The sequence below is a fragment of the Crocuta crocuta genome, unplaced genomic scaffold (genome assembly GCF_008692635.1).
Source record: "Crocuta crocuta isolate KB4526 unplaced genomic scaffold, BGI_CrCroc_1.0 scaffold186, whole genome shotgun sequence".
NCBI lineage: Eukaryota > Metazoa > Chordata > Mammalia > Carnivora > Hyaenidae > Crocuta > Crocuta crocuta.
In genome coordinates this window covers 7,770,911-7,794,972 of record NW_027551569.1, presented here as the reverse complement: position 1 = coordinate 7,794,972, position 24,062 = coordinate 7,770,911, and the positions used below count along the sequence as shown (strand labels likewise).

The 24,062-nt window shown below is 38.6% G+C and overlaps 2 protein-coding genes across 2 annotated transcripts in view; one reads left to right on the top strand and one right to left on the bottom strand.

Moving 5' to 3' along the window:
• DNAL1 (dynein axonemal light chain 1) overlaps positions 1 to 19,469 on the top strand; it is a 50,847-nt gene extending 31,378 nt beyond the window's left edge. Inside the window, exons 6-8 of the mRNA XM_077750715.1 lie at positions 8,390 to 8,516; positions 9,440 to 9,580; positions 14,536 to 19,469. Coding sequence (XP_077606841.1) covers positions 8,390 to 8,516; positions 9,440 to 9,580; positions 14,536 to 14,576 — 309 coding nt within the window. The 3' untranslated portion in view covers positions 14,577 to 19,469. The remainder of the gene's footprint in view (positions 1 to 8,389; positions 8,517 to 9,439; positions 9,581 to 14,535) is intronic.
• Positions 19,470 to 21,535: 2,066 nt separating this feature from the next.
• On the bottom strand, positions 21,536 to 24,054 carry PNMA1 (PNMA family member 1). The gene has a single exon (XM_077750668.1). It carries the CDS (start codon positions 23,377 to 23,379, stop codon positions 22,318 to 22,320), a length of 1,062 nt encoding a protein of 353 aa, XP_077606794.1. The 5' UTR covers positions 23,380 to 24,054; the 3' UTR covers positions 21,536 to 22,317.
• Between the last annotated feature and the right edge of the window lie 8 nt (positions 24,055 to 24,062).

Genomic DNA, 24,062 nt, shown 5'->3' with positions numbered 1-24,062 from the left:
ATTGCTGGGTCAAAAGGTATGAATTTCTTTTAAGGCTTTTGTGGCATATTATCAAGTTACCCTTCAGAAAGTTGTAACAATTTTTATTCCTACCAGTAAGTTATGAGGGTTCTCATTTCCCCTTATCAAACTTGGGCATTTAAAACTTTTTAAAGTTTTTGACAGGGAATTATATTTGTATATTTTTTGGCCATTTGAATTTCCTTGCAGAGGAGTTGAGATGAAACAATGTTGTAAAATTAGGCAGTTTCAGGAATGACAAAGTTAATGTCTTTCTCTTGTATTTGTTCCCAAAAAGATAATAATAATTTTAAGTATATATTGTTAAATAAATTAATAAACATTCCCAACGTTTTTATGACTCTGACTTTCTCCCCCCTCCCACTCCTGCCCCCAATAAGCCTAGCTTGTGCTTTGCAAGAACCAGTGGGGTTGAAAACGCAGTGCTTCTCAGCAGTAACCTCCCCAAACGACACAGGCTGACATGGCCGCTCCCTGATGACAGAGGCAGCTGTAATACCTGAACTCTTTCAGTGTTCAGAGCTGCAATTTTGGAGTTATCATGAACCCTATCTACTTACCCACACAAATGTTACTAGTAAATTTATGAACTACTTGGAAAGTCTTAGAAATTATATTCTGGAGTTAAATATAGGAAGTTTTCTCCCTCAAAATAATAACCGGGGATGAATTATTTGCTTTCTAGTTAGATACATTGAGTGAAATCCTTAAAGATCTATAAAATGACATTGTTTCTGATGTTCTAAATGACTGGTAAATCTAAAGATATTTTGCCTTCTCTCCATTCTGTGTGCCTTAAATGGTAAAAATGTCAAATACAGAGGCGGTATTCATAACGGGTACAACACTAAATTGTAGTACAAAAGTTCAGAATTTATTATACTTCAGGCTAAACATTACTTGAATTAACTGTAAAGGAAGAGTTTGCAAGTAAATGTGCTCCAAAATTTGGGAGATCAGTATGACAAATGCTTGATTTGCCCCCAGGTATTTATAGAATACCAGATTCTCAAGTATTGCTATAGTATATAATATCTTCCATGAATTGTAATATATACCTAGAAACCACAAAGAAATTATAAATATAGGATTAAAGGCATTTGTAGGGATATTATCTAGCTCAACCATCACTTGCTTAGATCTCTCACTTTCTGTAGACTTCTGTGAATAACACCTAGCAGGTTTTTCCCCCCAGATGGTGTGTGTGTGTGTGTGTGTGTGTGAGTGTTTGTACACCATACATACACTAAACATTTTACCAGACCATTCACTACTTCTGCATAGACAAAAGAAAAATAAATCTTCATAGGGATATAGATGCTGGGTTTCAGATAGATTCACATACTAATTGATTTATTCATCGAGACACACCAGCCTTATAGCATGACTTAAATAGCTGCCTCAGTAAGTTACAAATGACTAATATGTGAAACATGGAGTGCTAAATTAAAGGAAAAGGGTCTATTTAAAACTACTTAGGGAAACTGTAAACGTACATCAGAAGCCCATTTGTGTATAAGATCCAGCCTTTGCCTTCCTTTCAGATGTCACTCCATATTACTCTTCTTCCAAGTTGGTAATCTCCAACCATTGGTCTTTCTCTTCCTTGAACATGCCAAGTCCATTCCCACCTGACAGACCTTTGTACTTGCTGTTTCTTCTGCCTTAAAAACTTTCTTACCTACGACTTCTACATTACTGACTCCTTCTTAACCTTCACACTTCAGCTTAGATGTCACCTCCACAACAGTGTTCCAGCTACCATATATCTAAAGTAGCCCTCTGGGCAAAAACTCTTACCACTTATAATTTTTTTCTTCTTTCTTATTACTATCTGAAATTCTCATTTGTTTGTTTCTGTCTCTGTCTTTCTGTCATGTCACATACACACACACACACACGAATCCTCATGAGTACCTTAGTTTTGTTCATCAGCATATACATTAGTGCTTGATATATGTAGTAGGCATTCTGTAAATATATACTGAGTGACTCCATATATTACTAATTACAAAAACTATTAATTCCAAGAGTAATATATGTTAATTGTAAAAAACAAATCAAGCAATTCATAAATATATGAACAACACTGTGAAAGTCTTTCCTCTTTTTACCTATAGATATCTGTGTGTGCATGTGTATGTATGTATATACATGTTATATATGTTTGTACTGATAATATACAGGCCATATTTTTTCTGCTTTTTCATTCAGTAGCTTATCAGGAATATCCTTCTGTGTCAAAACATGCAGATTTAATGCATTCTTTTTTATATAACAATGTGTTTAACTACTCCTATACTGCTGAGCACTTAAGACTATTTTCTTGAGGAAAGTATGTCTCTATCTTTTTTTGCTATTACAAATCATGTTGCAGTGAACATCTTCACACATATAACCTTCAACAGTTATTTGAATGTTGATATAGGCTAGATTGCTAAAAATAGAAATGCTGAGGATATTTGTATGCATTTAAATTTTTGATGGGTACCTCAAATTGCTCTCACAATGCTAATGCCAGTTTTCTACTTCCATCTATGGTATATAGATGAGGATTATCCCCTCAACCCTCAATATCCATGAGTATTATCCATATTTTTTATTCATATTTTTAAATTTCTTTTTTGGGGGTGGGGAGAGAGAGAGAGAGTGGGGGAGAGTGGAAGTGGGAGACAGAGAAGGAGAGAGAGAATCCCAAGCAGGCTCCATGCTTAGTGCAGAGCCCAACATGGGGCTGGATCCCACAACCCTAGGATCATGACCGGAGCTGAAATCAAGAGTTGGATGCTCAACTGACTAAGGCACTCAAGTGCCCCTGTAATCCATATTTAAAAAAATTTTTTTTTATGTCTTTTATTTTATTTTGGGAGACAGGGAGCGGGGAGGGGGCAGAGAAAGAGGGAGAGACAGAATCTGAAGCAGACGCCAGGCTCTGAGCTGTCAGCACAGAGCCTGACGCAGGGCTCCAACCCACGAACCGTGGGATCATGACCTGAGCCGAAGTCAGACTCTTAACCGACTGAGCCACCCAGGCGCCCCTAATCCATATTTTAAAAAAATTTTTTAATGTTTATATTTGAAAGAGAGAGAGAGAATCAGAATGTGAGTGGGGGAGGGGCAGAGAGAGAGAGACAGAGGCATAGAATCCCATGCAGGCTCCAGGCTCTGAACTGTCAGCACTAAGCCCGATGTGAGACTCGAACCCCTGAACCACGAGATCATAAACTGAGCCAAAGTCAGATGCTTAACTGCATATACCACCCAGGTGCCCTAATCCATATTTTTAGTATTTGCCAATATGATAGGCAAATATGGAGTATTGTATTGTTTTAACCTGTTTTCTCCAGTTAGTTGTGACCTTGAATGTCCTCCTATATATTTGTTATATGTTTCCTCTTTTGGAAATTGACCAAATAGTTATTACTCATTTTTCTATTGGCTTTATTTTTTCTTATTGAATTCTAGGCACTCTCAATATTCCTAGTAATTATCCATTGTTGAGAATATTATTGCTATTATTGCTGTTAACATTTATTAACTATGTAGCAGACTCTTTACATGCATTGTTTCATTTGAAATTCACAAGTAGATAATGTCTTCATTTTAAGGTTTTTTAAAAAATCCTCATTTTAGTATAAAGAGACTTGGGCTCAGGTAGTTATCTAAAGTACCCAAATATAGTGAACAGGCACTTTTAAATACTGTTGCTGAGACCAGCAGTTTGTCAATTGCTATCACAGTCTTCGATGTGTATTTACTTTGTCCCAACTATTCTATATCTAGGACTTTTTCATCCTCACATACATGAACAAAGATGTTGGACCAGATATGTCATTGCAACAAAGCTTGTATTAAAAACTTCAACAAATTGGGGCTCCTGGTGGCTCAGTCAGTTAAGTGTCCGACTTTAGCTCAGGTCATGATCTCACAGCTTGTGGGTTCGAGCCCGGCATCAGGCTTCGTGCTGACAGCTCAGAGCCTGGAGCCTCCTTCTGATTCTGTGTTTCAGCCCCCCCGCCCCCGGCCTTCTCCCACTCGTGATCTCTCTCTCTCAAAAATAAATAAAACGTAAAAAAATTTTTTTAAACTTCAACAATCTTGGGGTCTATCAGTTGTAGACTTGACTAGCTAGCTAGCTAGCTAGCTAAATAAATTAATAAAATACATCAAGAGGAAAAATGAGGTAGGACTTACCTATACCTGCTGGATGGAATAGTTTGCAAGGTATGTTGTTAAGTGAAAAAAAAAAAAAAAGCAAGGTATATATTTCTATGTATATACATATATACAGCTATATATGTGGTGGTAGGGAGGGGGTATAGGATGAGAAAGACTTTTCTTTCTATGCTTGTTTGTATTCCTTGGGTTTTTTGTTGTTGTTGTTGTTGTTATATTACTCTTTACTTTAAATAAATAACCAAACTAATGATTCCTCCCTAATATACAAACAAAATATTTGTTTACCCATGTTTATAGCAGCATTACTCACAACAGCCAAAAAGTGGAAGCAACCCAAATGTCCATCTATGGATAAACAGATAAAAAAACAAAAAAGAGGATGATGGAGGAGAGGAGGGCAGGAGGAATGAGAGAAGGGGTGGAAGACTTAGCCAAGATAGTCAAATCTAGGCAATCTGATTGCAGATTCCACACAGTAATTTAAAGCAAACAGTTTTCAGAATTTTTGTCCCTTAAATATTTTATTTTTAAGTAATCTCTACACCTACCATGGGGCTCTAATTCACAACCCCAAGATCAAGTATCGCACACTACACTGACTGAGCCAACCAGGTACCCCAGTTTTCAGAATTATTAAATGTATTTTTTCTTAATTTGTCACTTGTCTTTTTACTTTATTCACAGTTGCCAAATGAAGTTTTAATGTTTATTTATTTTTGAAAGAGAGACAGACAGAATACAAGCAGGGAAGGGGCAGAGAGAGAGAGGGAGACACAGAATCTGAAGCAAGCTCCAGGCTCTGAGCTATCAACACAGAGCCCGATGTGGGGCTTGGCCTCATGAACCATGAGATCTTGACCTGAGCCAAAGTTGGAACCTTAACCAACAAAAGCCACGCAGTCACCCCCAAAAGGAGGTTTAAAATATGTCAAATTTATTTGCAAAGTCTTTATGTCTTCTATGTTTTGTATCTTTTATAGAACACCTTTACTTCTAGACTATAAAATTAATCATCTTCTAGTACTTTTATAGTTTTTTTACATGTAAAAATTTAAAGTTGTTATCTTGAGTCCATCTGGAGTTTATTTTTATATGTTACATGAGGCAGGCATCAAACCTTATTTTTTTCCTTCAAATGGTTAGCCATATATTAAAAAATTTTTCCCACTGTAAATGCCACCTACTAAGGTCTGTGTATGCATGGTTGGATTCCTGGATGGTCAAGTTTCCATTTGTTATTTTACCTGTATATTCCAGCCCAAATATAATGCTACTTTAATTTTCTTTAGCTTTATAATATGTTTGGATATCTATTTGCATAAGTCCTCTTTTCTTGTTCACAATGTTTCTTGGCTTTTCTTGGACATTCACTCTTCAAAAGAAACTTGATAAGTTCATAAAAATAAATCTCCATTGGAAGTCTTATAATTCCACTGAATTTATAGATTGATTTTTGGAGAAAATTGATGTCCTTATAGTAATTAGGCTTCCCTTACAGGCAGATTTATTCAGATTTTTTATGTCTTTCAGTAGAATTTTATAGTTTCAGTTCCTGTAAGGCCTGTATACTTTTTACAAAAATGAATTCCTAGGTAATTTACAGTTTTTGTTGCTATGATGAATGAGATCATTTCTCTTTAATGACTTCCTGTTTATAATATAAAAACGATTTGTTTTTATATACTCATAATCAACTGCCTACAAACTTTTTTAAAAATATAGTTTATTGTCAAATTGGTTTCCATACAACACACAGTGCTCATCCCAGCAAGTGCCCTCCTCAATGTCCATCACCCATTTTCCCTCTCCCCCACTCCCTCATCAACTCTCAGTTTGTTCTCAGTATTTAAGAGTCCCTTATGGTTTGCCTTCCTCCCTCTCTATTACTATTTTTCCCCTTCCCCTCCCCTATGGTCTTCTGTTAAGTTTCTCCTGATCCACATATGAGTGAAAACATATGGTATCTGTCTCTCTCTGCCTGACTTATTTCACTTTGCATAATACCCTCCAGTTCTATTCACATTGCTACGAATGGCCAGATTTCTTTCTTTCTCATTGCCATGTCATATTCCATTGCCTACAAACATTTCCTGTTTGTGAATCAGATCTTCCTAAAGACTTCTAAGCAACATTACGATATCTGAATTCAGTACTTTATATAAACAATAATAACAATAATCATCATTTTATGTGGTCCAAAATGGAGGTTTTACAGCATTCCATTAAGCCTTTCCCACTCCTATAACCTCCAATGTAATACTATTTACAGAACAGACATTTTTTTGTTGTTTTTAGTACTCATAATGGTTTATTGATCTCAAAGAATCATAAACTTTAATAGCTGAAAGGGATCTTAGAGAACTTCTTGTCTAACCTTCTCATTTTTTTCATTGTGGTAAAATGCACATAACATAAAATTTACCATGGTAACCATTTTTTTTTCATGGTAACCATTTTTAAGTACAGTTCTCTGGTATTAAGTATATTTGTATCATTGTACAACCATCACTGCTGTCCATCTCCACAATTCTCTTCAGCTGGTAAAACTGCACCTCTGTATCCATTGAACAATGGGTCCCCTCCCCTCAGCCCTGGCATCACCATTCTACTTTCTGTCTCTGTGAATGTGACTACCATAGTACCTCATGTAAATGGAATCATATGGTATTTGTCTTCATGTGACTGACTTATTTCACTTAGCATACTGTCCTCAAGGTTCATTCATGTTGTAGCATATATCAGAATGTCTTTCTCTTCTCAGGATGAATAATATTCTATTGTATTTATATACATATTTTGTTTATCTTTATCCATCAATGAACACTTCAGTTGTTTCCACCTTTTGGCAATTGTAAATAATGCTGCTGTGAAGATGGGTATTCAAATATCTCTTCAAAACTCTGCTTCCAATTCTTTTGGGTATATGCCCAGAAGTGGGATTGCTAGATCATATATTTTTAATATTTAGAGGAACCACCAATTTTCTGTAGCAGCTATACCATTTTACATCCCCACCACTAGTGCACAAGGGTTCCAATTTTTTCATATCCTTGCCAACATTTGTTATTTTTTGTTTGCTTGATAGTAGCCATCCTATTATCATGAGTGTGAGATGGTATCTCAAATACCAACCTCCTCCTTTTAGAGTAAGAAACTAGAAGGAGGAGTGATTTGTTCATATGCAGAAGCAGACCAGTTTGCTAAATAGCTGTTTAGTCAATGTTCAGTTCTCCAAAGGGCCAGTTTATTGTTTATTGTCTTTGTACCACCATTGATTATTATATCTAGCATTTGAGAGCCAGTATGATGTAAGCTTTATACTGTAATAGAAAGACTGCGCACTTTTTTAATGTTTATTTATTTGTGAGAGAGAGCACATGCTAGCACAAGCAGAAGTGGGGAAGGGGCAGAGAGATGGGGAGAGAATCCCAAGTAGTCTCCATGCCATCACTGTCAGTACAGAGCCCTACTGTGGAGTTCAGTCTCACGAGCCATGAGATCATGACCTGAGCTGAAATTAAGAATCAGACACTTAATTGACTAAGCCACCCAGGTGCCTCAAAACTATGAGTTTTAAATTGAATTTTATACTTCAAAAAAAATAAGAGGAATTGATGTGTAGATAGCAGGTGGATAGATGGACAGATATGTGATAGGAAAAGGATAGTAAATGTTAATGGTAGAATCTGGGTAGAAGATATATAGTCACTGTAATATTCTCTCAACTTTTTATGTTTGAAAGCTTCCATAATAAATATTAAAACAAAACCCCTGAAATTTAGACTTAACTCTATTATTTGATAGCACTGTGATCTTAGAAAATGCCTTTAATCTCTCTATAATAGAAATCTATTAAGTCTTTAATGTTATAAGGATCAAATCATATAATGTATAGGGACATAATTTGAAATCTATGTCATTCAGTAAAAGTGATAAAGTAGTGCTATTGTTTCTCCTTTTGGTAATTTCAGTAGCTATTCTTAGTTCAGATCAGTTTGAAGAGAGGAAGAAAATGTTCTACTTGCCTTTCTTTATGAGAAAAACCCCCCACACAACCTTCAGCAATCCTGCCAGTCAACAGGTGGGTTTCAGTTCTCTCTGAAGGCCATTGTCTCTATGTTTATAAGAAAGGGGGACAGAAGGAAAAGTTTAAAAATAAGCTTATAAACCAAATTGCTTTCTTTTTCAGGAAGCAGTAGGGGACACATTAGAAGAACTGTGGATCTCCTACAATTTTATTGAGAAGTTGAAAGGGATCCATGTAATGAAGAAATTAAAGATTCTCTACATGTCTAATAACCTGGTGAAAGACTGGGGTAAGCTGAAGCTGGCGCTTTGCTAACCTTCTACCTCCTATTTATAGAAAATAAACAAAACGAGATGCAAATGGGAACATTTCTTTCTAAGCACACAGGGAAATAGCTATAGGAGTTCCTATATTTATGCTAAAAGCTTGAAATTTACATTTAAATATTTACTTAGAAGGATTATAATTGAATAGATCCTGGTCTTATTATTCATCATGAAGATATTTAAGTTATTGTCCAGAGGCTGAAAGGAATCAGTTTACATTTAATAATCTTGGGTAGAAGATGTCTTTGCCATCTATATTACTTTGCTTTTTTATAATACATTATTCATTCAGCATTTACTAAAGTCCTATTAAGTGTTATGAACTATGCCAGGGTCTTAAGATACATAATTGAATAGGATACTGTCTCTGTCTTCAAGAAATTCACAGCTTAGTGGGAAAGAGTAGTTAGTAAGCTAATAATTATAGAACTTTGTAATGAGTTCTTCACTAGAGGTGTGAATTCTTTAGGAAGTCACAGATTAGGGGTGCCTTTCTGGTTCAGTCAGTAGAGTGTGTGATCCTTGATCTCAGGCTCATGAGTTCAAGATGGTATGGAGCCTATTTAATTTAAAAAAATGTCAAAAATGAGGGAATGGATAGAGACAAAAGAGTTTTGGCTTAACCCTTACTGTACAGCATAGAGAAGGCCTATCACTGGAGAGTTTGTGATTCAAAACCTCATTTCCTTTTCTTGTTCCACCTGTAGTCTTCAGAGAAAGACTTCATATGGGATAACTTCCCTAACCTCTTTTGAAATCTTAAACAAATTGTTCTGAATAGTCACAAACTGAGGGCTAGTGATACTGGAGTTCAGACCCTCAATCCCAAAAATCATAACAGGAAAGCATGCCATTTTCATATGGAATGTATTCTTCGTACTTAAAGCTGAATTTGTGAAGCTGGCCGAACTGCCATGCCTGGAAGACCTGGTGTTTGTAGGCAATCCATTGGAAGAAAAACATTCTGTGGAGGGGAACTGGATTGAAGAAGCAACCAAGAGAGTTCCCAAACTGAAAAAGCTGGATGGTGAGTGACCCTGAGCCAGCTTGGGACAATGATTTCTAGGCATAAGAATTGAATTTGTGACATGGAATTATATAAAAAGGAGCACAACCGAAAAAAAAGACAGTTTGTCTCTCATCTCCAAAGCCACTTCATTCCATAGGAAATTCTATAGTCTTGAGTTTGGGCCAGGGTGAGATGAAAAACTCCTGGGATACTTAGACCGGTAGATCATCCCTTGACCAAAAACTTTTAAGAAAGTTGGGCTTGTTCTCAAGTCACAAGGGTATTATTTTGCAGAATAATTAGACTTAAATGGTAAGCAGTTGCTTTTTCACAACTGCATCAAAATTGTAGTTTTCTCTCTACACCCTCCCACCACACCTAATTTTAGTTAACCAATATTTAAGATAGGTGTCAATGTCAGTAGATATCCCTGACTAGGTTCAAGTTCCAGTTCTACCACTTACTAGCTTTTTGTCATTATGAGAAACCTTGTTCTTTTGTATCTAAAAACTAGAAACTAATCTGAGGAGAATCACTGTCCCCCTCCTTCTTTTCCATATCATTCTGCATCTGCTCACAAATTGTCTTCTCAGTGATCTTCATAGGCTTTTCAAAGACAAAAGCCAGTAAGTCTGATGATCTTTTCCTGCTTTCCACATTGCCCCTAAAGCAGTGATCCATAGAGGTGAGTAGGCTACCTGACTGAATGGAGGGAAAGGAAAATATTTAGAAGAAACAAATAAATCAGCTATATGATCATCATCTTTATCATCATCACGTACCACACACATATTTGCCCTATTGTCTTCATCACCATATTCCTACTGATAACCACATCCAAAACAAAATGACCTAGTTGTCTGCAGTTTAGGCTTCCTTGTCCCTCATCCCTTCTCTTCTCTCTTCACCACCCCTGCTGCCTTGTCATTCTATCCTTCCTATTCTTTGTCTCTCCATCTTGTCTCTTACCAACTCTTTCAAAGCCTCAGTACACAACCCTTTTATCCACCCCAGCTTACTGCAGTGGTTATTCTTAAATGGGACTGCACCCCTATGGAGGGATAGTTTACAATCTCTGGGGAGAGGGGCACCTGGGTGGCTCAGTTGGTTAAGCAGTTGAGCATCTGACTTCAGCCCTGGTCATCTCACGGTCTGTGAGTTCGAGCCCGGTGTTGAGTTCGATGGTGACAGCTCAGAGCGTGGAGCCTGTTTTGGATTCTGCTTCTCCCTCTCTGCCCCTCCCCTACTTGTGCTCGGTCCCTCTTGCTCTCAAAAATAAATAAACAAATAAGGCATTAAAAAAAAAAAAAAAGATGAGAATCTCTGGGGAGAGAGTGAAGAGGTCTCTATAGTTTGAATTAATTTCATAGGTGATTCCAATTGCCTCCCTGGAAGGTATGTGCTCATCTGTCCTCCAACCGAGAATTATTGATATAAAAAGCTCGTAACTATCTATTTTTCTACACCAAAAAATAGCTTGATTGAAGTATAGTTGACACACAGTTAATTGCACATATTTAAAGTGATAAATATTTGATATGTTTTGATATACATAGACACCTCTGAAACCGTCACCATAATTAAGATAGTGAACATATGATGTGACTATAGTTAACAACACTGTCTTAATAGCAACTTGAAAGTTGCTAATAGAGTAGATATTAAAAGTTCTCACCGCACACACACAGAAGTAAATATGTGAATTGATCAATGTATTAACTAACATTGTGGTAATCATTTCATAATATATATGTATATAAAACCATCATTTTATTTTTTTTAATTTTTTTAACTATTTTATTTATTTCTAGGAGAGAGAGAGAGAGAGAGAGAGAGAGAGACAGCATGAACAGGGGAGGGTCAGAGAGAGAGGGAGATACAGACTCTGAAATAGGCTCCAGGCTCTGAGCCGGCAGTCAGCACAGAGCCCTACGCGGGGCTCGAACCCACGAACCGCGAGATCATGACCTAAGCGAAAGTCAGACACTTAACCGACTAAGCCACCCAGGTGCCCCTAAAACCATCATTTTATACCTGAAACTTCATAATGCTATCTCAGTCATATCTCAGTAAAGCTGGGGAAAAAAAGACAATGAATGTATGCATTACCCCACAATGTATCCTTGTGCCCCTTGGTAATCCCTCTCTCCTGCTCCTTGCCATCATCCTTCCCAAGGTAATTAGTGATTGCTTTCTGTCACTATAGATTAGTCTGAATTTTCTAAAGTTTTATATTAATGGAATCATTCAGAATGTTCTTTTTTTTCTGGATGCATATTTAGGGGTAAAATGACAGACAGCAGATTATCTCTTGTGGAGAGGTACAGGAATAATTGGGAAGAGGCAAACAGGTTTCTAAGATACTGGTAATGCTCTCTTTCCTAAATTGGTAGTAGGTATAGAATCATTGGCTTTGTTAGTCCTTAAATTATTTATACTGTATTTTATATGAATGAATATTTCACAATTAAAAAATAAAATAGAAAAAGGGAGTAGGCTCTTTCCATGTTTTAGCTATTGTGGAGAGTGCTNAAAAAAAAAAAAAAAAAGAAAAAAGAAAAAGGGAGTAGGGACATTAGAGTTTTGGATGTCAGCTTTTCTATGTTCACTTTTGGTTCAATTCTAGAAGCATTTGAAGTCATTTGTCTTTATGTCTTCCAGCATTGTACACAGGAAGTAAAACCTTCCCTTAAACATGGAATAGAACCCTTTTTTTTTTTTTTTAATGTTTTATTTATTTCTAGGAGAGAGAGAGACAGCATGAGCAGGGGAGGGTCAGAGAGAGAGGGAGTCATAGACTGAAACAGGCTCCAGGCTCTGAGCTGGCAGTCAGCACAGAGCCCGACGCGGGGCCCGAACCCACGAACCGCGAGATCATGACCTAAGTGAAAGCCGGACGCTCAACCGACTAAGCCACCCAGGCGCCCCATGGAATAGAACCCTTTATGTAGACCCTGAATAGACCAAACCACATTATAGCCTTTTGGACCAAGCACTGACCTCAGGCCAATCTGAACAGCCCCTAGAAGAACCATTTCTTAGTTAGAGTACCAGAACAGAGATGGCTACAGCTGCTAACTTACCTACTTTTGTTTCTTTTCTGTTGCTGATAAGCAAAATTGGGGAATCTTAGAAAGCTAAAATGATAAAAAAAATTTTTAAAGCTAAAATAAGGGTGGCTCAGTCAGTTAAGCATCCGACTCTTGGTCTCAGCTCAGGTCTTAATCTCAGGGTTGTAAGTTTAGATCCTGCATTGGGTTTTGTGCTGGGCATAAAGCCTACTTAAAAAAAAAGTAACATGGCAAGACAATACCAAATATTGGTGGGATGTGGAGTAACTAGAACTCTCAGGCCCTGAGAGATGGTACTGTAACTTGGTATGTCCACTTTGGAAAACTGACATTATCTGTAAAATCTCTACATACATATCCATTATGGCCCAGCACTTTTTCTCCTAGCTATGGATCCCAAATAAAAGGATATGTATGTTATCAAAAGGTATAGCAGCACTATTTTAATAGCTATAAGTTGGAAACAACTCAAATGTCCATCAATAATAGAATTATGACATATTCATACAATGTAATATTAAACAGCAATGAGAATGAATGAACTACAGATTTCATACAATATAGATGAATCTTGCAAACATAATATTGAGCAAAAGAAGCCAGACACAGAGTGCATGTTATACCATCCCATTCATATCTATTTCAAAAACAGGCAAAATAACCTATGGTGTTAGACATTAGGATAGAATATACCTTTTGTGGGGTTTTAGTGACTGGAAGGGGACCTGAGGCAGTTTGGGGAGTTCTAATAATGTTCTCTACCTAATCTAGGTGCTGGATACCAGATGTGTTCATTTTGTACATATTTATCGATCTGTACACTTAATTTGTGTACTTGGCATGTTATACACTCTCCCCATGTGAAAAGATGCTGTGCAGCGTACAGAGAGGTGAAATTCTGCTCACTGCTGTAAAGAACATAAATGTTCATTTCACAAGGATCATAGAGGAAGAGGCACTGGAGTTGGTTCCTTTTAAAAAAAAATTTTTTTTTTTAACATTTATTTATTGTCGAGAGACAGAGACAGAGTGTGAGCAGGGGAGGGGCAGTGAGAAGGAGACACAGAATCCAAAGCAGGCTCTAGGCTCTGAGCTGTCAGCACAAAGCCCTGTGCGGTGCTCGAACCCACAAACTGCGAGATCATGACCTGATATAACGTCGGACACTTAACTGACTGAGCCACCCAAGCCACCTATATGAGTAGCTTCCTAATTAAGGGTAGCATTTAGATGGGAGGAAAGTTGGTGGGGGGCATTCCAGAATGGAGGAAATCTTGATCTAGGATCCAGAGGTAAGAGTGAATTGATCAGTTTAGCTGGTGCAGAAGGTGACTGGCTGAAGAGTTAAGACTGAACATAGGACTCAGGTCAGATTGTGGGCAGGCTTCAAATGCCAGTGCTCAGAAATGGGTGGCTCTTGGCCCAGTGATGGCCTGCAGATGTGTTTTGTTTTCTGTGCTTTGGTCCTTTTTATTGTTTTTTCAAGTTTATTCCCATTGTTTAATAGTTGGGAGAGTAAAATAAAAATTCAGATTTCTGGCAATACTGGGATTGCATATTTTATTGTGAAAAATTAAGATTATTTCTTTGTGTTTAACATACACAGTTTGTAGTGTGTGTATAAGACTTTATTTTTCTGCCTGGCACCTGTAGGCACTATTGTTTGCAACTCTGCATTTGGGGAGCTAAATATTCACAAATACTTATATTAATCCATTTGAGAAGTTTCCTGAGAAGCTTTTTGAATAATTTGAAATTAAAGAGATTATTTTATGAGATTATTTTTATTATGGCACACTTCCTTGTATCTCATAGCCTCTCTGGTTAACAGGACAATATTTTCATTTAGAATTTTAAAAATCTGTTTAGAATGACCAGAAATAATTTTCTTTTTCATTTTAGGTACCCCAGTAATTAAAGAGGATGAGGAAGAAGATAACTAACACCACGTTTTCCGCTTTGTGTTAACTTATTTGAATGTCATAAGAACAATAGATAAGTTTTGTATAATTGTCTATTTTAAAGATTCTGTGTTGGGCAAAAGATTAAGATAAAACAAATCTCTCATTCCTATCTTTTTTTAAACCTATTTAGTATTTCTCCCTCCAAACAGTAACAGTAACACCAACTCCATATATTGTAGTACTATTTTTAGAAATTCAGATTTTCAATTTTTGTCTTTAGTCCCAGTTATGTACTGTGTGGTCCCATCCACTGAAACTTTTATAGACTAGTCATTTTTAACAACCAAGAACAACAAATATGGTTCTTTATTCAGTTTAAGTTTTTTTTTTTCTTAGACCAGGCATTTAAGTATACATACTTAACCTCTGAGTCTGTAGACCATCTTTCCTGAAGGTCCATGTCTTTATGATTCAGAAGCACAAATATGTCACGCCTCTCGTTCAGAAGACAGCACAGTGACAGGAAGAGTTCCTCTTAGAAGAAATACAGAGCAGCCCTAGAACCACGACTCCCAAAGTCCAGTTGGAAAAGCTGTGGTGAAAAAAGGAAAAATTAATATCTTGGAGGCCTTATAGCCCATGTTATATTTCATTGCTTTTCCAAAAATGTGTGCACTGTCAACTGGAATTTAGGTTGTGTTTACATGCCTGGCCACTTGAGTCACTGTGCACAGTCAGTCATTCTGTGATCCAGGTCAGTGAGTGGTTAAAATGACTGCCATGATCATTCCTTTGACCAGTACTGTGGTCATGTTACTCATATGGACCTGATCTTAGGCACACTTTTTGGTTTATAGTCCCTTATATGTCATATAAGGAAATGTATGTAAACAATAGTTATATCTGAATTAGTAGCCTAAATGTTGGCCATTTGTATATGTCAGAAATTACCCTAATAGCTTTGTTCTTTTGACCCTCATGTTGGGAGAAATGATTGCTATAAATAAGGATATAGAACCTAAAGACTACGTCTAATACATTTCAACAGATTAAATTTAGAATTTCAAAATATATTTTTAGAATGCTTCTAAGTTAAACAGCTCTTAAAATGAATTATGTAAGTGATTGTGGAGGAAAAAAAGAAGAGATATTTCATTGTGGGATCCCAGGCAAAGGGCAATATTTTTGAAGATTGCCTTCTCTGTGAAGGATGGTAGGTGATTTAACTTTAAAATTGCAAAGCAATAGTTGGAGACAGAGCTTAGAATTTATCATAGAAGAAAAAAAAATTCTTTTTGGGAAATACAAGATATAGTAGTCAGTAACCATATGATGATGAAGTCCATAGCAGGCCGTGACTGAATCACTGACCATTTCGGAAGAGAAGTTAGAGGCGCTCTGCCAAATTGTGCCTAAAGTCCCTCAACCAGAGACTGATTCTTATTTCCCCATTTACTTGTGTAAAACCAGTCAAAAAGAGGAGAGTCATTTTTTTAAGTGATTGCATAAGTAGTCCTGGGCTTCAGAAATTTTCAGCTATCATTTAAGTAGGAATTATGTGATTTCTCTGAGTCACTCTGATCTAAAGGGACCACTGCTTTGACAATCAATTCTGAATACAAATAGGAAGAGGAAAAATTAGTCCAACACTTTTTGCTTCCTTTTAGTTCTTCCTTATAATCTGATAGAAAGAAATCTTTACTCCGGCTTATACATTCAAAGCCTTTGGGTATTTTGTGAACTGTAGGCAATGAGTATTCCCCTTGGTGATGTTTAAATCCCCAAAACTAGGAGGATCTTCCTCACTTGTAGTTTGCACGTCATCCAGTAGGAAAGCTTGAAGCCATTTTGCTATGTATAGACATATTTTCTAAAAGTCACTCTGGAGGTGAATATGGTAGGGAATGGATAACTTCATATGGAATCTGTAAAATGGCTTATGTTGTTGGCATTTGGTTTTCTGAATTCTATAATATAGAAAATAATTTTCTCTGCTTTTCCTTGTTTCTTAATATTTTTAAGTCACTGATAGTTCTCAGAGAAATGTAAGGTGCTTTTCTGTGTCCACTTCACCCAAAATTCATATTTAGTTGCACTCGACAAATATTTGAATGACTTCTGTACCTGTTTATGGAATTAAGGCCAAAATCCATGCCATTAGAAAATGGAAGATAGGGTGTGTGAATACATTCAGAACATTCTCTCTAATCATTCCTTAAATCATCCTTTTCTGTTGCAAATTTGGCTGATGTTAAATGCCTTTGGTTTATAGATTAGCTTTTTGACCTACTTGGAATGGATTCTCTCTGTGCTCTTGGTTTAAAGCATGATGCCATTTGTGTGGCTCATTTAAATTTTTGTCTATTCTTGTAATGATAGTAGAACTCTGGAATCAGTCCAGTATTTTAATTTTTCACAGGTCACTTGATCTTAGTCTACATAGGAATTCAACTTTTCTATGTTCCCTAACTGTAAGTTTATGGCTGTATTACCTGGTCAGGCCTTGAAAGGTTTTTGTGTTATATGTTCATAGGAGTTTGTTCCTTTAGATCAGAGTTTCTCCATGTTGGCACTATTACCATTTTGGGTTGGATAATGTTGTCCTGTGTATTACAGGACGTTTAGCACCATCTCTGGCTTCTACTCACTAGATACCAGTAGAACCCCTGGTTTCATTCTGGCAACCAAAAATGTCTTCATACATTACCATCTGTCCCCTCTGCTAGTGGGGTAGGAACAAATTCGTCCCTGTTGAAGAACCAGTGCTTAGTGTATACTAACATTCCTTTTGTCCAAGTACATTTATTTTCACTCTAGCCATAGATGCCACCTGAGTTGTTGTATGAGAGAAGGTGATGTATTTAGTAATTATGGATGGAAGGAAAATGGTCATTGGTGTTTTGCTTTTTTATAATGCTCGTTTTAATAATTTTCATATAACATTAGAAACTCAGGGCTGGAAGGTTCAACTTACATTTTTCAGCAGGGTCTCAACTTTTATTTCTTAGTATTCCTGCTTATCTTAGGACAATGATTATTAACCTACCTCTTACTATAACAGAATTCGACTTTATGATAGATTTTGCTTTATCTCTGAGTTGAACATTTTGAGTGTACTTTTAGAAAATGGGTCATTCTTTAAATGTTTGTTCATTGTCCACTAATGCATAGATTTTCCAGACTGTAGCAGTCATTAAATACAGAAAAATATTGTATAAAATTTGGCAAAATTTGGTAATCATATGTGAAAGTTAGCTGGTGTAAACACCAATTTTGGATGTGATCAGAAGAATGTCATGATAATTCGTCATTAGCTTCGTATTACTTGTTATGCTTATTAGATACTTAAATGTGGTTCTTGTGTGGAAAAAGAATTTTGACTTGAATAGATGCTTCTTAAACCATTTACCAGTGGTCTGAAGTAGAGTAAGGAGGAATAAGACATGAATCTTAACTGTTGACTTATTCTCAGAATTGGTGGTGTGTAAGTGGAATTGAAGGTATTATCTCTGTGATGAAGAATCTTCCACCTGGGGTTTTCTTAGGACTAAATGGAAAAAGTGTAGGGTCTAGGAAGGTTGGACTTAATCATTCACTTTTAAAAATTGGTGTGTTGCAGGGGAATGTCAAAGTATTGATCATGAGTAGTCAGTGTCTCTTTAACTGCAGTTTGTCAGTTTGTGAGGACCTTACATTGTAAGTGTTGGTAAAGGGAGAAGACTAACTTCTGAACTGAAAGTTATCTTTTTACTGATATTAATCCCTTTGGCACGTGTTTTCTTTATTTAAGCTGCTTACTGTGTCTGTGAATAATTAAATATAAAACAAGCTTCAGTGTAGCAGAGTTGGTGCTTCTGACACAGCTAACTTGAGCATATTTCTTTATCTTCATTCTAGCATGAGGTTTTGGTTTTGTTTTTTTTTTCATAAAACCATAAAGTAGGTGCAATAAAAAAGTAAAGAGTATGTTTAAAAAAATCACCGAAGTTTTAGAAATCCCACATCGAAATCTCTATTCCTACCTTTTTATAATGGACTGCAAAGGAAGAAAACTGAAAGTCAAAATGAGACTGAGTCTTACTTTTTTCTAAGAAAAACATTTTCACTTGCCACTTGGAGAAGTCATAACTGGATTCTAGTTAACTTCCCATATTGGGCAGGTTAGAGGGGAACCAGCCAACCAAATTATGATCTAGTAAACTTAACAAGGGGGTGGGGGAGAGTAAACTATTTTGCCATAGATTTGCACTTTAAAATTATGAACTGGATGTTGGTGGAAAAGACTCCCAAAGGGCAGATAGGTGAATACCTATACTGCATGTGGATATTAGAGAATCAGACTTCATCCTTGCTCGTTCCAAGCCAACCTGAGCAGTAGTTATCTGTTGACATCATCGGAGTCTGGATTTCCCTATTTCCCTCTTTGTTGTCATCTTCCATGTCTGCTACATTGACAGTCATCCCTCTGGGGAATGTGTCAAGTAGAATTCTCTTACTCAGAATAGAAACTGTGTGCGGTATCTTTCCCACGTCTAGATCTTAACGGTTAATTTAGATGTTGGTTAAATTAAGTGGTGGTTAATGTGACGAGGGTGGGAAGTTCTTTGCTTCTTTGATCTGTAGGATACCTGCCTCTGAGGTGCTATTGCCTAGAGGGATCAATCCCAACAAGAGACCTGTGAGCTGGTAGCGATAGAGGATATACATACAGCTAGCTACTTCTCCCAGGTGTCAGTCATATTACGAGCATCATTCCAGAATCTTTGGCTTCTAGAACCAACTCCATTCTAAAGAACATTTTAACATCTATTAATACTTTGGTAATAATCTTTTATATGCAGGAATTTTGTAGCATGACTTAATGACTAAACTTATTGTGTTAACTTATTTAGAAATGTTGAGTTTCTGAATGTTATTTTGTGAGACTTGTTTTAAAATAGTAATAAATTGTGTTATTTTATAAAAAAACATTAATTGTATCTTTTTTGGGTATATGACCATTAGTGTTAGCGAGTATAGAGCAACCACATGAACTTCCAATGACATCCAATTCTGAAGAAATTTGGTCTTTTTTTTTATTTTTTTTATTTTTTTTTTTGAAATTTGGTCTTTAGATCAAACATTCCACACAGCTTGTAGGTAGCTTGTAGGTGTGTATGAGAGAGAGAGGGAGAGAGACTGACTCACTTCTTATGCCTTTTTTTTTTTCCCTAGAGTTCACTACCAATGACAGTCTCCTCTCCCAGGTTTCTAAGTCTTCACCAGAAGGTCTCTGGGCACCATTTCAAATGATTAGGATCCTGCAAAGTGCTTCCCAGGACAGCAAGTTACTACTGCACTTGACTATTCCTAGTCCTCTCCTCACATGTAGTATTAAGGTTAAGGTTGATTGATAGGCCCCTGATTTGTGGTCTGGAATAACCTGACACTGGTCAGCCCCCTTTTTGATCCACAAGAGACAGGAAGAGCCTAGTAACAGCAGTAACATTACACATTGTCTCAGCACATATTCTGTGCCATCAGCCAAGTATAATTTTGGCCTCAGAATGGGACTGTGGTGCAGTTTCTACTTCTTTATTCCACAGTTCTTTGGTTATAAGGATGTTTCTTGCTCCTATCCTCCTTTTTGAGCCTTTTATAAAGAGAAAACCTTAATTCAGATTAGAAACAGCTCATTTTTAGTTTTCTAGAATAAAGGATGGATATATAGAATTCTGTACCACATATATGTATAAAATACATAGTATGTAGATGTCAATATATAATTGTTACATATAATTAAAGAATCCAAAGTGATAACCCTCCTTGCTAAAATGCAGCCAGCTCTGCAGCTATGAGAAGGTATATCCCTATGTACAGACATTGAAGGATGCCTCTGACATTGGATGGGAGAAATGTAGAACCCATTATTTTTGTTATGAACGTAATCTGCGTGGAGTGAGAATGTGTGTGGTGGCTGGCTGGTGTGAGGTGGCAGGGGGAGCATGTGTGGAGAAATAGGAATGTATGGTTGGGGTGGGAGACTGCTGTAGTGTGTGTGTGTGTGTGTGTGTGTGTGTGTGTGTGTGGTGGGAGGAGGGAGTGTGTTTATGAGAGAGCGTTGGGGGCAAGGTGGGAGTGAATGTGTACGGTAAGATTCTGAGAAGTGAGGGGGGTGTGTACCCAGTGCCATGCCATCATGCCAATGGGGATGGAGAGGGAAGCTATGTGAGTTGGGGAGTGGAGGAATGAGGACACGTTTGTTGGGGGAAGCAAAGACTTGGCGTATCTGTTGTGAGAATCAAATATGTGGAGATGTGAGTGTTGAGAGAAGCTCGTGAGGGTGGAACAGACATAACATGGGAGATGACGGCATGAGTGAGTATATGGAAAAATGTTAGAATATACACCAGCAGTAGCCTTTATAAAAAAAATTTTTACCCAATGATTGTTAAATAGGTTGCCTATAATTTTAAAGCCTTGTTAGTAGGGGAAAACCTCACTGAACACTTACGCTCATGTAACCACTTGTGGATTTACTAGGATCTCAAGACACACATTCAGTCACAGAAGTCAAACATGTTTTTAAACTGTTTCCCTGTTTATACCCTCTTGGTATCAAATGGCTGCTATAAATCTGAAACCTTCCTTTTAAACAGGTATGAGGAATTATTCCTCAGCAAAACAAACATTTTTAGCTGAAAAACGATTTAGAAGGGGGAGAAAAAGCATTGCTAGATGACATCCTGAGCCCCATTTCAGGTTTTTCTGACATTTTATAGTAAGTTAATATTTACTTAGGCCTTTTTAGCCTCCTAACACTTGCCTTGTTGAAAACATGCAAAAATTGAAAACACCAAAAGGTTCTGCAATTTAAACTTGCATAGTATGATGTAAAGCTTAAAGATAAAATCATTTAAGTCTGATTTTTTTTAGCACCATGGGCAAGTCTTCCTAAGAGAACATTAGAGCTTAATTACACTTAAATTTTGTATATGTGTCAGGAAAACAAGACAATAGAATTTTTAAAATATTTTTATTCATATACATGTACTTTGCTAACTGGAAATTTAGAACAATTAGAATCAGCAAGAACAAGAACTACCATTCAATGACAAAGATTTGCAGTGGGGGACTAGATCCTGTAACTGGTTCTTTTTAACTTTCCCATGCAATTTATATCTGTATCTTGTACAGAGAAAAATTGATTTATACAGTCCTAGAACTGCAGTATTTTTCTAACACCCCATTCCACAGTCTCAGAATACTTGTCAGTGAAACCGATCCAGACGTTTCAAGATGAAAAATAAGAAATTTGCTTTGTACGGTTGAATAACTAATAATATCTAGTTAAGTCTTCTTCCCATTAATATAAGTTAGGGACAATTTACTGTAAACACAAAAACTATTCACAATATTAGTAATAACGGCTCATATTTTTACTGAACACTTCTTGCGTTTGCCAGGTCCTGCAATAAACATCAGAACATGTAATTTCACACTAATGGGAAGTGTCACAAATTCACATGTTTTACAACTGATGATTGCCACGATGGCAGCTTGTACTGAGCACTGGTGCACAAGTCTTTACCTGGCATTGCAGCTAGGCACGACTCACAGAAGCTCAGGGTGCTCATTTGCACGACTGTACTACCAATGTTACATGAATACCAGGCCTGACTCCTCCCTGCCTCCCTCCAGAACATGGATGTCTTTACTACTAAGAGACACCTGTAAGATGGCATGGAGACCAGGAAAGCAGCTGTGATCTAGATCTGCAGTACAGCCTGTCTACTGGGCCTCAGAAGTGCCCCTCCAGGCCTAACTGCAGGAGGGCGGCCTCAGCCTCCTCCTCCTCCTCCTTGGCCTCCTCCTCGCGGATCTGCACCAGCAACTGGAAGAGGTTAGGGGCGGGCCCTTCCGCAGCCCCCGTCAGCCACAGCTGCCTTCGGATGGCCCCGCTGTGGTTGGCCCCGGCAATGACCTGCTCCAGGCGGGCCTGGTTCACGTTATCTTTATCTATGGCCCCCTTCTCTACCACCTTCTGCAGAAGAGGCTCCAGTCGAATGACATAGGCAGATAACTTTTCTCCCGGGTTCTGGTAAGTGTTCAGAAATCTGACCTGCGCATCCCTAGAGCTCTCGACGCTCCCAAACACCTGCTCAAGCGCCTTCAGGCATTCGGCAGTGGTTATTGCAGGGTTGTTAGTCTTGAGGATGCGGATGACGTCAGCGGCAGGGCCTCTGAGACTCTCCATCAACCGCCGCCTCTTTTCTACATCAGATACCTGCCACTCCTCTATGACCTCATTAGTGTGTTCCAGCCAGGGATCAAAGGTCTCTTCCCCCGGCCCCGGGATGTCCCTACCAGAGAACAGCGTCAGCTTCTTGTACCATATGGACTCAACAAGAGGCTGAATAACGTTATCCAAAATATAGTTTAGCATCTCCGCCGGCATATCTGGGCCTGGGGCCGGAGCGGGGTTCTGAAACCCAAGGACGCGGGCAACATCTTGCACGGTCCACCCCTCTCTCGCCAGGAAGAGGTGTAGCCTTTCTAAAAATTCAGCATCGGAAGTCGGGGGTTTAAAGACCACTTTCCAGACCCCTCCTTTACCCGGCATCTCCCTGGGGATCGCGGCGTAATCGACAGCGCCAGTGAGCTCTAACAAGGCTGCTTTCGCATTCTCTTCCCTCCAAAACATTCTCCCAAGTACTCGATAGGGCACCTGGGGCATCGCAGCCTGGAGGGTCTCTTCGATTTCAGCCTCATCACAGTTCACTGGGATCCCCCAGACTAGCAGGGCTCTCTGGGAGTTCACATCCATCCCCCTGCACCAGTCCTCCAACAGGGTCATCGCCATTTTCCCAACCAGCAAGGGCCCCAACTCTACAAATAACGGATTAGACCGTGGCTTCACAGCAGACACTCTACTCTCCCCAGTATGCCCGAGGGAGGCAAGCTTCACGCAATCACAATTAAATGACACCAGAGTCCTGCTCTGGTTCTTTCGCTGCCCCTCAAAGTCAGTCCTTCGGCTGGTTCTCGGAGCAAAGCCTCTGGGATGCTCAGGCAGTCAGTCACGCGTCCGCCGCCATCTTGCGTCTCCGGTCGGGGTCTGCAGCCAGGGTCCCCCACCTGCAGGCAGGGTGTCGCGTCGCAACGCAGAAGGCGAGGAGCTACGGCGGGCGGCGAAGGCTGGGGCCTCGGGGCTGAAGAGGCGCCCGGGTGTGGTCGCGGGGCGTGGCCGCCTCCTCTCGGCAGCTGGGGCGCCTGGCGCTCGCTGCTTGCTCCCAGTGTTGATCCGGCGTTCGCGGTCGGAGCCGGGCCTTCTGTTGGGCGAGGAGCGGCCGCTTTGCAGACGAGGGCTGCGCAGTCCCCGGAGGAAGAGATTGTTCTGAGGTGGCGGCGGCGGCGGCGAGGCCAGTCCGAAGGTGGCTTCTTTGCAGACCCAGTGATGCTTCCAGGCGGCGACGGTGGCCGAGGAAAAACGACACGGGCAGCGAGAGCGCAAGAAGGACGGAGAAGCGAGGCTTCAGGCTGCAG